General features: G+C 42.0%; 1 protein-coding gene across 7 annotated transcripts in view; it reads left to right on the top strand.

Moving 5' to 3' along the window:
- Window positions 1–12,034, top strand: part of SLC41A1 (solute carrier family 41 member 1) — a 41,582-nt gene extending 29,548 nt beyond the window's left edge. For 4 of the 7 annotated variants that reach the window (XM_083617137.1, XM_083617138.1, XM_083617139.1 and 1 more), the window contains exons 7-11: window positions 385–532; window positions 1,001–1,080; window positions 1,448–1,582; window positions 3,151–3,299; window positions 8,160–12,034. In XM_083617137.1, the coding sequence (XP_083473263.1) occupies window positions 385–532; window positions 1,001–1,080; window positions 1,448–1,582; window positions 3,151–3,299; window positions 8,160–8,345 (698 nt within the window). In that variant the 3' untranslated portion in view covers window positions 8,346–12,034. The remainder of the gene's footprint in view (window positions 1–384; window positions 533–1,000; window positions 1,081–1,447; window positions 1,583–3,150; window positions 3,300–8,159) is intronic. The other 3 variants (XR_014548986.1, XR_014548987.1, XR_014548985.1) reach the window with 2 other exon arrangements.
- Window positions 12,035–14,383: the final 2,349 nt, after the last annotated feature.

Raw genomic sequence — 14,383 nt, 5'->3', positions numbered from 1 at the left:
AACTTGTGGCCCAAAGGCACTCTCTGCACCTAAACTGATACTGGTCCTGCAATGATCTCAGTCAGCCATGTGGACTGAGAGGTAACCCAACAGGGACTGTAGCATCCTGCCCATGTATAGTGCAGGGAATAGTGCATTTGAACTTCTAAAATAAATATGAGTTGTTGTGACCTTAGAATACCACATTCATTGGAATGGTGTGTTACGTCAGCAGATATCAAAGTTTCCCTTTGGCCTTGTGCAGAATTTAAATCCTAAGCGTGGCAAAACAGGCTGCCTTCTTCAGTGAGTGAAACTGCAATATGATGGTTGTCTTGCCACTAACTGCTGTCTTTCACCCTGCGGTGGTGGTTCTTTGACCTCTGGTTTCTTTTTCCCACTCAGAGGAGAAAGCCTATGTGAATCCACTGGTGTGTGCTTTCTTTGTTGCCCTGCTGCCCCTTTGGATCATCATTGCCAAGAAGAATCCAGCGACCCGGGAGGTGCTGTACTCTGGCTGGGAACCGGTCATCATTGCCATGGCTATTAGCAGGTAAGAAGGTGGCAAGGGGCCGCTCTCTGGGAAGGATGTCTTGGCCTCAGACTCTGAGCCATGTGGTCTGTCTGCTGCTTAAGAAGCAGATAAAATTGCTGGGGGGAAGCAGGCATTTCTGTTCTATATTGGGTCGCCCCTTTAATTGGGCAAACTATTCAGAGTAAGACTGAGAGTCGCTCTTTTACGACATCATTTAGTCACATGAAACTAGTTTTGTGAAATCCATCTTTCTTAGCCTCAGTGAAGACAGACTGCAAATGACTGGATGTCAGTTGACTCAAAAGCACTTTATACACTTCAAAGAAATCTTTCAAATAAAGTTTTTTAGGAATCGTAGTAATTCACTGAGTGACTTCATTGCATCATTGAAAACCGGAATGTTGCTAAGTTGGCAGTAACTCTTTTGTGCAGATAGCTATTCTGCCCTGAATGTTTTCTTCATTTTCTTCCATTTTGTTGTTTCAGTGTTGGAGGACTGATATTGGATAAAACTGTGTCAGATCCAAATTTTGCAGGGATGGCAGTCTTTACACCGGTTATAAACGGTGAGTTTCTTTTCACTTGCTCCAATCGCACATTCACACACGCCCCAGGCCTTTCTACTACCAAATGCCTACTGGGAACAACTTTCATGATTTATTTAATCATGGCTTGATTCGTTGTGTATTTTTAAAATGTAATTTAATGATACTTGTTTCACCAACATTGGAAGGATTTGTATTCTGAAAGGTGGAATATAATTAGTAGTAAGAGATTTATTTTTTTTTAAGTGACACCTTAGGAAGGACAGATACGAGCATGTGTAAAAAGGATTGGGGGATGTATTGAAGTGGTCCAGGAATTGGTTCCGGATTCTTCGGGGAAGCTATTTCAATGGTTCTCTCTCTCTTTCTCTCTCCTCATTCTTTCTAGGTGTTGGTGGCAATCTGGTGGCTGTCCAAGCCAGCCGCATCTCCACTTACCTCCACATGAGTGGGATGCCTGGAGAGAGTTCTGAGGCAGCCCCTCGAAAATGTCCAAGTCCTTGCAGCACTTTCTTCAGTTCAGGTAGCCAATGTGTATAGTATACTGCCTCCCACTTTGAACATGTCCTTTTAAAGTCACAGCATCTCAAAAGCAAAGCTAAGATTGATTGCTTCATAGAGAGGAAGACCAACTGAAGATTTGTTGATTGACTCTAACTTAAATATTCACTTCCCTGTAGGAACTCCGTCAATCTAAGCACATCTCCTCCTGTCTTGCTCCTGTATCCTAGAAAATTTTGGGAGTTCTGTGTAGCTAGTTCTAAACGCAGTTTGGCCTTGTGTCTTTGGAAACCCTTGTTTTTCCATTTCCTTCTTCTCCATAACAAATCTTCATGTAAATTAAAAGCAATTTAGTTTTCTGTGGGTTTACAAACTGCATCTGTGGAACTACCGGTATTTTGAAGCTCTTGCTAATATTACAAAACACTTGAGTGAGCCTGCAAATTTTCTAGTGGTACAATTCCTACCAGATTCTGTAGTGATGCCTTCTTATAACATAAAGCTGGCTCTGGGTCAGTCCATACAGCTCTCCTTCAGTGAGACGGCCTAGGACAGAGAAGAGGAACCTGTGGCCCTCCAAATGGTGCTACATCTACCATCGTTCTTGACCATCAGTCATGCTGTCTGCAGCTGATGGGACTTGCAGTCAGACAACTTCTGGAATGCCACACTTTCCCCATCCCTGGTCTAGAACTTTGTATGACTACAATTTTCAGAATAAAGCTTGTAGTGCAGAATCCAGTGTCTCCTAAGGATTCTTTGTCGCCTTGGCTAGAAATGTGCTTAAAGAAAGCCATCACAGATGTAGAGAAAATCCCAGAAATTAATTGCAATTCGTTGCAAAGATGCACTAGAAATTTTTTGGGTGGAGCTTTGTTCACATTCATTTGCTGAGGGTTCATTGATCCCTGTTGCTTGCTGTTACACACAGACTTTCTACAAGTCCTGACAAATGTGAACTAATTTCATATCCCGCTTGGTGACAAATAAGTCTCAATTATGTGACTGAATGGAACGTGCAAAATAAAAATACACTATCCTTATTTTCATATTTTAGTTGCAGGAATTGAGATTGTTTATCATATAATTCTAATCATGTAACCTTGACACGGAACATAGATTTCTGTCTAATGGGTAGAACAAGTCAAGGCTGCTTCTCCTAATTAATTTGTGGGATAACCTAGCTTCTGTTGTCTAAGCTGTGGTAACATCTAAGTGAAATTATTGCAATGCATTCTATGTGGGGCTGCCTTTGAAGATGGCTGGTGCAGAGTTCAGCAGCTTAATTGCTGATTGGGACAAGACGATCTGAGCACATCACACCCAGCTAATTTGTTTATAGGCCCTGTTCAGAGTGCAGGTTTTGACCTATAAAGCCTCATGTGGTTCAGGACCACCTCTCCCCATGTGAACCAACCTAGACCCTGCTCTTTTATACATATTACTTGTATTTTTAGGTTGTTTTACACTTGATATTAATGCTTGTATTTCATAAGTCTCTTTGAGTTTGACTTTCTGAAATGAAGCGACTAATAAATATGATGGTGGTGATGCTAACTCCTCAGCTGCCTCTTTACCTCTGTTCTGCAGATGTGAATTCCCGGTCTGCCCGCGTGCTCTTCCTCCTGGTGGTTCCTGGCCACCTTGTTTTCCTCTACACCATCAGCTCCATGCAAGGCGGCCACACAACACTCACCTTGATCTTTATCATTTTCTACATGACTGCAGCACTTCTCCAGGTAAGCACTGGCTTTGGTTGCCTGACCTAGCTTGTCAATGGTGAGACTGGAATTTGATTAGAATGATGAACATGGATCTTTTATTGACCACCTACACATGGCTAGGCGTAGGATGCTGACAGCATTTGGAGTTTAAGCACATCAACAGAAGTTGATCTTGATACCAAATCACTGCTGGAAGAGCATGCCTTATTCTGCATATAATCACACTGAGGCTCTGAGTTTAGGAAAATAAGAAAGCTATGTTTATTGCAGGAAACACATGCTTGATAGGAAAGTTCCTAATTCTAACTTAACTGAGTGTAGAATGCAATGACCCATGCTTCCTCTTACATCTCAGCGGGAGAGACACAAAAGATGTCTCCTCTTCCAAGCTGAGGATGAAGGAGGAAGAATGAGGTCAGCAACCCTAGGAGTTTATCTGTAGTTAACTTATAAAGAGATCTGAAGTAATTTCTAGCGTAATTCAGTGGAAGTTTCTCTAAGATAAGGGAATACAGTCGTACTTAAGAAGTCGAATGGAATCCGTTCCGGAAGTCCGTTTGACTTCCGAAACGTTCGGAAACCAAAGTGCGGCTTCTGATTGGATGCCGCAGAAGCCCTGTCGGACGTTCGGGTTCCAAAGAACGTTCGCAAACTGAAACACTCCCAGGTTTGTGGCATTCGGGAGCCAAAACGTCTGAGTACCAAGGCATTCGGGATCTGAGGTACGACTGTATACAGAATTGCAGCCAATCCTCCTTTGGCATAATGAGACACATTTTACAGAATACAGTATTGTTTTCAAAGATACAATTGAATATATTGTTACTACTTTTAAAAATCAGTAGTTTTTTAAAAAAAAGATTTCCTTTTTGTTTGCTTAACAGAGCTGACATCTACCAATATGATTTCTCTCAATCATATGCAGCTTCCATTATGACATGCGTACCACTGTTATAAACTTAAAACAGTTTTTCTCCTGACACTTAATGTTCTGGAAAATGTTGAATCTCTGATAACTAAATAGTGCCAGGCTCAGTTTAAAATCCTTTTTGTAAAGCTGTATTTGGACATGCAATTCTTAAGCAATTCACAGGCTTTGATATGTCTAAGCAAGTCCCACTGAATTCTATGGACCTTACTTCCATGTAAGTATAAGAGTCCAACCTCTGTTCTTCTACTAATAAACATTTATAGTGAAATACTATCTAAAATATACCATGTTCTCCAGTTTGCTGTTCTGTCAAAGTATGTTATGTTTCTGCACATTATAAAACAAAAAGTTATTTGGTATTTTATGCCATGTACAAGCACAGTCAATATTTGCACATGGGATTTTTTTAAAACAAATGTTTATACTAACAATTCAGTCCTTTTTAGTTGTCATAATAAAGTTATCTAAATGACTGTCCCAATGCCTAACCTACTAATTTGGATAATAGACTAATTGGTGAACCAATACAGTGATACCTTGGTTCTCAAACTTAATTTGTTCTGGAAGTCCATTCCAAAACCAAAGCATTCCAAAACCAAGGCACACTTTCTCATAGAAAGTAATGCAAAACGGATTAATCCATTCCAGACTTTTAAAAACAACCCCTAAAACAGCAATTTAACATGAATTTTACTATCTAACGAGCCCATTGATCCATAAAATGAAAGCAATAATCAATGTACTATACTATAAAATAAATAAGACAGTATTGTAGATGATAAAAATTAAAATGACTTTTTTTCTTACCTGCACTGATGATAGTCATTGTTTGGATGGGGGATTTTTATCCATTTCCACAGTCACACAATCAATCAATCAGTAGCTGGACTGGGTTCCACACAGTCACAAAAACACAAAGTAACTGAAAAAGCCTCAAAAACAAAAACGCAAAATAAATAGCAAAAACAAAAGCGCCAAACTTAATCTGTTCCGGAAGTCCATTTGACTTCCAAAATGTTCGAAAACCAAGGCGCAGCTTCTGATTGGTGCAGGTGCTCTGGAAACAATAGCCGACAGCCGCATCGGATGTTTGGCTTCCGAAAATCGTATGAAAACCAGAACACTTCCAGGTTTTTGGCGTTTGAGTACCAAGGCATTTGAGTACCAAGGTACCACTGTATAGGATAGGGATGGAGCAGTCAAAACTTTAGACAGGTGGGGGGGGCAGAATATTTTTTCTCTGGAAATATTTTTAAACAGGTTTCTAGCCTTCTGGAGACCTTCAAAGTGTCCATGGATGGCCTAAGGAATTTTTTTGCAGCCAGATAAGTAGGTAAAATAGATTTCTGGAGTTACAGGTTAGGATGCTCAGTCTTGTGTGCGTGGAGAAAGATAAACTTTCTGTGCTTTTATTTTATTTTTAAGGGCAACAATTCTGAGGTACTGCACTTCAGGTCCTAATCACTTTAGATAACTGCATTGAGCATATATCCTCTAAGATTAGGCTAGATTTTGAGTAGCTTTTATCTGAAAGTAGTTTCTGACAGAGGAATTTACAACTCTTTCTCCTCCCGCATAGACTCTTGTATGGCCACAGAAGGGTAGAAATTAGTTTTCCTGCTGAGAAAAGGAAATGTGGGGCATGCCATTTCCTCCCTCCCTTGTTCAAGACTTTATTTACCCAGTAGTAAGTTGTCAAGTCAGCCAGAATGAATGATGGAAGGGGGTGGGGACGAGGCTGTTGAAATGGATGCTAAGGGTTCTGATTACTCTCAGCTGTCCTTGTAGCGGATTTTGGCTTCCCATAATTCTTGGGCACAAACTGCAAAGCACGGGAGGAAAGAGAGGCTGTGGCCAGGGAACTTTCTGCCGAAACTGACCACTTCCTTGACGCTTATGGAAGTAGCTGCAGACTCTGAGTCATGTCAGCAGCTGAACAGAACCTCAGGGAAGTGACTTGCAGTTCTCCTGGGAAGAAAGGAAACATCCTGCCAGATGCAGCTCATGGACCCCCACTATGCTTGCAGGAGCTTGGAAAGTTTAGAAGGGAACTTTGGTGAACTTATCATTTCAGGGACATTGCATAGTACAGGTTGCTTCGTTTCCAAAGGTCTGGAGGGAGACCTTTGCATAAGATAGTATTTCTCTTACTACTTACAGCGATTTGTAGTAATGGTAATTTGAGAGACCTGTCAGGAGTAAGCATGGACCAATGGTACCAAATAGTATGGGAAACAGCCCTACTAGAAAAATTAACCAATAAACTGAAACTGAAATGGGGACAAACAGAAGAAGACGCCTTTACCCCGGTATGGCTCCCCTTTACCACATACACAGCCCAACAAGACAATGACAATAACCCACCAACAGCATACAAATCAATATGGCTAACCTGATCCAAAACACCCACCCACCCCACTCACACATGAAAACAAAGATCACCACAGCCAATCACAAACAAACAACCACACCCTAGGCCAGCCCCAACCTCTCTCACCACCAAAGAAACACAAATGAACAGCAGAGAACCTGCATGAGCAACGCTGACACGAAACCCTACATACATTAAGCAAAATAGAAACATCGCCACCCTACCCCCCCATCTCCCCCCCCAATGTCTCAACAAATGAAACTGATTTGTAAAAATGTTACATGGAAAAAATACGAGAGACATTACACATACTTCTGTAAAACAAGAAAATCTTTAATAAAATTTTTAAAAAATAAAAATGGCTTTCATTCACAGCTCCATCAGGCTGAGGAGCATCAGCAAGCGAGGTGGGCAGATAGTTGTTTCTCATGAGTAGCCATGTGCAGAGCATCACTTGTCCTGCCAGTTGGCCATAGGTCCTGGGGCTGTAGAGAGAGGAGGCCAGAGGTGAGAGCAGCCACAGTATTTCAGACTATAGAGTCTTCTCTCTTCCAGTCAGCTTGCTGTTGTTGTTCGCCCTGCTATAGTGATGCCATCAGGGCAGGACTTTGGGACAGAGGTCCTGGGCTCCATTCAGCAGAACAGGAGGGTCCCAAATGCAGCAGGGCTGGCTGACCACATTTTGAGCCCTGAGGGCCAAATGTGGTCCTCCAAGTCTCTCCATCTGGCCCTTGGGAATCTCTCTAGGCCGCACAAGCTCACTACCCCTGCTTTGCCACCTTCTTGAGGGCTTTTGCCTGACTGGAATGTGTCCTTCAACTCTGACCATGCCTCTTGCTTCCTTGGATTGAAGAACAGAGAGGGGGTTGTTTATGTAGAAACGCGCTGTACAAATGGAAAATCTGCTTTTGTTGCTCTGCCTGCTTTTCCCTCTGGCCCCATCCCCTGTTGGCATGTGGCTCCGAGAAGGGAATGTGGCCCTGGGACTGGAAAAGATGTAGATGCTTAGCAACTGAAGAGGAAGGCCCTGTAAATCTACTGGGTGACTTTAGAATTGGAACTTAACTGCATTGCTAGAAGTGGGGAGTCTTTCCCAAAAGAGCTGTGTCCCCGTTAATTCCCTTTAATCCACCACATTTGCGCAGGAGTGGCTGTTGTGCCCTTATTACTGAATTAGGGCTTGTGTTATCATAAAATATTGGATAATGCTGTGTATACCAGGCTTGCTTTAGAAGAAGAGAAGAAGAGTTTGGATTTGATATCCCGCTTTATCACTACCCGAAGGAGTCTCAAAGTGGCTAACATTCTCCTTTCCCTTCCTCCCCCACAACAAACACTCTGTGAGGTGAGTGGGGCTGAGAGACTTCAGAGAAGTGTGACTAGCCCAAGGTCATCCAGCAGCTGCATGTGGAGGAGCGGAGACACGAACCCGGTTCACCAGATTACGAGTCCGCCGCTCTTAACCACTACACCACACTGGCTCTCTTTAGTGCTTCAGTTCAAGACCAAACATGCAATTCCAGTGGCCTTGGCATCAGTGGCTAATGTGACGCATTGTGCTTCTGTCTTATAGGTTCTCATTCTTCTCTACATTGCCGACTGGATGGTCCACTGGATGTGGGGCAGAGGCATGGACCCGGACAACTTTTCTATACCTTACCTGACAGCGCTGGGCGACTTGCTTGGGACAGGTCTGCTGGCCCTCAGCTTCCATATTCTCTGGCTCATTGGGGACCGAGACACAGACGTAGGGGACTGAAGCTATCCTTCCTCAGCATCTCCACTCCCCGGCTCTTTTCCTTCAGTGACATTCCCCACCCCCACCCCTTCTACAAAGCCTTGCTTGCCACCCGCTGTCTCTCTTTGGGACTTTAACTTTGATACTGGATTCTCATTATTTTCAATGGGAATTTTATGTGGTTTATATTTCAAGCCAAGTTTGTACAGGAAAAAAATGTTTTAGGAAGGATAAAAGAAGAAGAAAAATATGTAAAGACAATCACCAAGTGCAATTTCATAATGGTTAATATCTGAACTAAAGGATATTACAGAACAATTGATCAGATTTTTAAGAAATCCCACCTTCCCCAGTTTGCACCCACTCAAGACACTAAATGTGAAGGGCCTGTGTGTGTGTGTGTGTGTGTGTGTGTGTGTGTGTGTTTACGTTTGAGAGAGATGCAATTCATATTTGCTTTGCTATTTGAACCTAGGTATAAGAGTTATTCGCCTGTTGTCACAACTGGATTCTGAATCGGATTCAGTGGTTTGGATTCTGTGCATGCTTCCTTCAATTTGTCAACGCTAGTACTGCATCTGATTTGACCACAAACAAGGCCTTCGTGGCTCAGAAAATTGACCACTTGCCATTAGTAGACTGCCCTGTAACTCAAATTTGACTGTGTTGCATCCTACCCTAGGCTGAATGTTCTTTAAAGGATGTTGGGCTACTCGGAATAACAGAATGATTGGTGGGAATAGACCAAATTCATTCTCTGCTGTGGAGTCCACAAAAGCCGGACTCAAGAAGAGATGATTATGGTGGACTTCCACTATTTTATACTATAGTCTTAAAAAAGTGATACAGCTAAGATCCACCTTGTTCCTGTTAGTTTCTACTTAGTGCCAGTTCCCTTGTAAAAACACGATCATCCATTTTTTAAAAAAGGCTGATACAAAGTACAGCTTATATTCAGCTGCCTATCGCTGTTAAAGAGAGTTGGATTTTCACTGCTTTACACAGAACCTGGGCGCTTGCTCTCACCTAATGCCTTTTTAAACCTATTGCCTCTTCTGTGCTGCTTCGTTTATGAATGGTCCATTTTGATCTGAAAAATGATGAACCAACTGGTTTCGTATTATCATTGTCTCCAAATTTTAAATGCCGGCGTTGAGATGAGTCACGGTGCTGCACTTTGACGTCAACTGTGGGTGCTTGCAGCCCCTGAGTTCTCAACACAAATTATCTGAGGGCATCTGCAACAGCACAGATGCTGGATATTTCCCAGTCAACCTAGCAATGTGACACATATGTATCCTTATATAGTACAGAGCAGTTGGTTCATATCAAAAGTCTTCACGTGTTCAGGGATGAAAGCTCTTCACTTGTATGTCTTAAGTGTTTGTCTGGAAGATCAGCTTGGTGTACCCCCCCACTCTGTCAAATAAATTCCTAGAGGTTACCCTCTCTATGTTGAGGTCATTAAATATGGCACATCCTGGGTTTGTTTGTGGGTCCATTGCATGGCAGCAAGTAAGACCCATCGCTCACTTTCAACACTAGCAGGTTCTGGCTAAGGTTGGTAGTATTAAAAATAAATTGTTCTATTTTATGACACTCAATCTGAAGAAATGTCGTCCAATCTGACAGAGTAACTGTCCGGAAACTGACACAGCATTTTATTTTTATTTTTTTTGGAAGCATGACATTTATTTTTAGTCTCAAAAGTTCTGTAGAAGACTCCAAGTACTGGGGATCCTAGAGCCTGAGCACTCCGGATTTTACTGCATTCTGAGCTCCGCTGGCCAAGGAACATTGGGGGAAATACAGATTAGCTTCTGTGAGCAGTGCATTTCCTCTTTTGAAGTGCACCATGCTCACCACAAGTTCTGCAAGCTCCATGCTCTGGCCCTCATGGAGCTGGAACCCTTCGAATGAGTAGCTCAAGATAACGTAAATGGAAACAGCCACGTAGCTTCCCTAAAACAAGGTGTGACAAGGGGACCATTTCATTCATCCTAGGAATGAAAGTGAAGACTCCAGATTGTCCTTGGATGGGGGCCTCTTGTGCTGTTATTTACTTGCATGTAGGTCATGTCTACCTATTCTTGTTAAGCACTCTAATCAAACACATTTCTTCAATGCAAACTCTACTTAAGCCAGGCATGGCCAAACTTGGCTCTCCAGATGTTTTGGGACTACAATTTCCATCATCCCTGACCACTAGTCCTGTTAGCTAGAGATGATGGGAGTTGTAGCCCCAAAACATCTGGAGGGCCCAGTTTGGCCATGTCTGACTTAAGCTCTCTTTACTTACTTCTCCATTAGCTTCTCCACGGTGGAGCATCATTTCTTAATGTGCTTTCTCCTTTTGGCTTTAATTCCTAAATGAAACTGAAGTGCAGAGAGGAAATTAGTATGGATGTGTCTGGAATATGCAATGGTCTTCTAAAGAAGATTGGGGTACTAGATTTGACTTGGTATGCCTAACAGACCTGAGATTAGATAGAATACCTGTTGCCTTCAGAAAGGTGTATTGCCTTTTTATATTAAAAAAAACCCACTAAGCATAACAGGGCAGCTTTTGCTAGCAACAATTATGCTTGCTGGGCTAGAGCATAAATGAGTTTCCTATAAAATTTGGATTTGGGACCCTGACCTTCTAAATAACTCTTAGAGGCAGTGTTGCTCCAGTTCAGAAGGCTTGAACTGTGATCAAAATGAAAGATCTAGATGGAAATTTGTGCCAGAGTGGTGCATAAAGGGCTCAATTGGACCACTGTACTCTTGAGGCTGTTAATCTTAAACAGGGGCTGTTTTACCATAGTCCTGTGGCTTCAAGAGGCCTATTTCAGACTGCCCTGAGCATTGGCGCCCTCATACCAAGCCATCAATAACAAAGCTTTGGGACCACAGTGCAAAAGTGTATCTAAGGCCATCTTTTCAGTCTACATTGCAGGGTAGCCTTAATTATGTGGCACAGTAGATGTGGATATAGATGTCAAACTTCTGTGAATAACAGTTTTTGCACAGCTGAAAGCGATACTCTTCTGACTTTCAACTGGGAGTACTTGTAAATAACTCAGTTTCTGCTTAAGAATGGGCTTTGTCAACATAACTCCGTGTTATCTAAAGGGCCCGGGACTTTCATCTTGCCTTCCCATAGCTGTTAAATGTTAAACTTCTATAATGACCTTCAGTTGTCTCCCCTCTGTGTGTGTTGTACTGTTGGATGCATCTAAGTTTTCAGCTTTGTAACATTGGAGCAATCCGTTTCTTTATACATGGAATCCCCTTTGAACATCTTTTCTTCCTCATTACATCCATTTCTCTGGTCAAAGTCTGTGTCTGTGCATCCCGTGAAAGAGTGTAACTCTCCTGGTCTTGGCTGCAAGAATTAGCCCCAGGCCCAGGAGCTGGAGTGTGTGCATGTCACTTGGGTGGAATCCCTAGATTTTATTATGTATGCAGTGGGGTGAGATGGGGGAACAAAGTGGGTGTGTATGAACAGAATTTAATCTCAAAGCATTGAAGAATAATTTTATTCTCACCGGTTGCACTCAAATGCATGTATATTTAAACCTGGCTGCAAATGACGATGAAGCTATTGGTTTACACCTTTATTAAAAGAAAAAGAAACTCATTATTTATAGTTGCTGTAACTGAATTGACAGATGCCAATTTAACTGATAAATTATATTTGGTAAAATAAAGATGACATTTCTTTATACGGCTCATGGTGGTTTTTCTGTTGGTTAAAAAAGGTCTGCAGTTGAAGCTTCACTGATCCTATTGGTATGTAAAACACAACCCCCACTTCCAAGCCCCATAGGGGCTCTAATCCACAGTCCCTAAATTTCCCTTGTCTGCCTGCCCTGCCCTACTCCAATGCCCAGCCCTCACAGCTTTCTCCTATTACCAGGCCATGTGATATTCTCCTTTTAACACCACTTATCCTGCCTACATTGCATAACTTCTGGTCATGTGCTCACCTTCCCTAAAGGACAAAGTGAGTCACACAGGAAATAGTGCAGTTTGTAGAGCATGAAAGCACGGGACTCTTAATCTTTCTGAGCACAATTCAAAGTGTTGGTGCTGACCGTTAAAGTCCTAAACGGCCTCGGTCCTGTATACCTGAAGGAGCATCTCCACCCCCATCGTTCAGCCCGGACACTGAGATCCAGCACCAAGGGCCTTCTGGCGGTTCCCTCATTGCGAGAAGTGAGGTTACAGGGAACCAGACAGAGGGCCTTCTCGATAGTGGCACCCATCCTGTGGAACACCCTTCAGATGTGAAGGAAATAAGCAGCTATCCTATCTTTAAAAGACATCTGAAGGCAGCCTTGTTCAGGGAAGTTTTTAATATTTAACGCTGTATTGTTTTTAACACTTGATTGGGAGCTGCCCAGAGTGGCTGGGGAAACTTAGCCAGATGGGCGGGGTATAAATAATAAATTATCATTATTATAATCTCAAGGTCGTGGGTTCAAGCCCCATGTTGGGCAAAAGATTCCTGCATTGCAAGGAGTTGGACTAGATTACCATCATGGTTCCTTCCAACTCTACAGTTCTATGATTCTATTTAAAAATCAGTCTCAGCTCTCCAGAATATGTTGGTTTCTGGTCAGCTAGTACTCGCCCGGGAATATAAACCTGAAATCTGCTTCCACCGGTAGTTCAATGCTGCTTTAAATTGCTGGTTAAAGGTAGCATAAATAAATAAATAAGTAAATAAAGCTAGACAAAGTGAAAATTTGATGACATTAAACAGTCAGTGAATAATCTGTGGATTTGGAGGGAGAAGACAGCACAAGCTTTCATGGGCTCAAGCCCACTTACTGAAATGAATAAAGTGAAACCTTAGCTGGTAAGTACTGGTATATAAAGTAGAAGTTAAACATCATCAATATCAGGGCCCAGGGGATTCATTATCTGCTCATCTTCCATGTGGTTTATGCTGACAACTCACTGATGGCCTTCTGCATTCTACACTGGACAGACAGGTCAGTATACAAATGAACTGACACAAATCCCTCATCGGAAATGGCAATATCCATAGCTGATTCCAGGAATCAGCTATACAGCTGCAAATAAAATGTTTTAAGTGTGTTTTAAGTGCAATATACAATGTGACACTAGATGGCAATGGCGAGCCTTATAGAAAATTCAATGTATTTTTTTAATTTAAAAAAAAAGCATTTTCAGAATGTTTTTTCATTTGTGTGTTGATTCTAACTCTAAGTGATCTTAGTGAACTTCAAAGGGAGAATGCAACCTTGAGCAACTGAATTACAATTCATCAAAAAGTTTATGGGTTGTATCCAAAGCAGATCCAGGGGAGTTCTGTTTCCTATACACCTGCATACCCCCAAAAATATTTTCTGGAGAGTCCCCCACACCCTCCAGAGCTTGTGGGGGGGGACCTGCAGGGGAGAGCAGGGGAAAGTTCTGTCCTGTGAGCACATGCCCCTTGCAGTAGTGGAGTGGGAATGTTGGACATAACCCTATTTATTTTATTTATAGAATATAACACGGCGGTGTACAGCAGTTTACGCAACAGAAAATAAAACACCATAAAGTACAAAATTATTACAATGAATGGCTGAACAATAACAAAAATTTAAACTGTTGCATAGTCTAAATACAAAGGTCTTCAAGGGGCACCTCTTGAAGTTCAATGAGATCACTTGTGAGTTCAATTGAGACAAAGGATTTTTATTCTGTTCATTAGCACAGATATCCTGTCATTTATAAGCTCTGACTGTTTCTTGTGAATGGCTCCCTGCCACACGACAGGTGTTTGCAATCCAATCATCTCAATTATTACCAATCTGCTATTCTCAAGGGTTAAAGGTGTGCCTATTTAACACATATCTAAGCTCTAATTATCTCTGACTATACTGTTTGCATTTCATTTCCTTTGAACTCCCATCTTGCTATTGTCTCCAGCCAACTAAGATGTTACTTCATTCATCTACCGGCGTGAAGTTTATTTCACAATAAATGTGTTGGTCTTCAAGGTGTCACAGTACCCTGTTGATTGATGTGCTGCAAGAGACTAACATGAATACCTCTCT

Source organism: Podarcis filfolensis (assembly GCF_964270895.1).
Source record: "Podarcis filfolensis genome assembly, chromosome: 6".
Taxonomy (NCBI): Eukaryota; Metazoa; Chordata; class Lepidosauria; order Squamata; family Lacertidae; genus Podarcis; species Podarcis filfolensis.
This window is presented reverse-complemented; position numbering and strand designations above follow the sequence as displayed.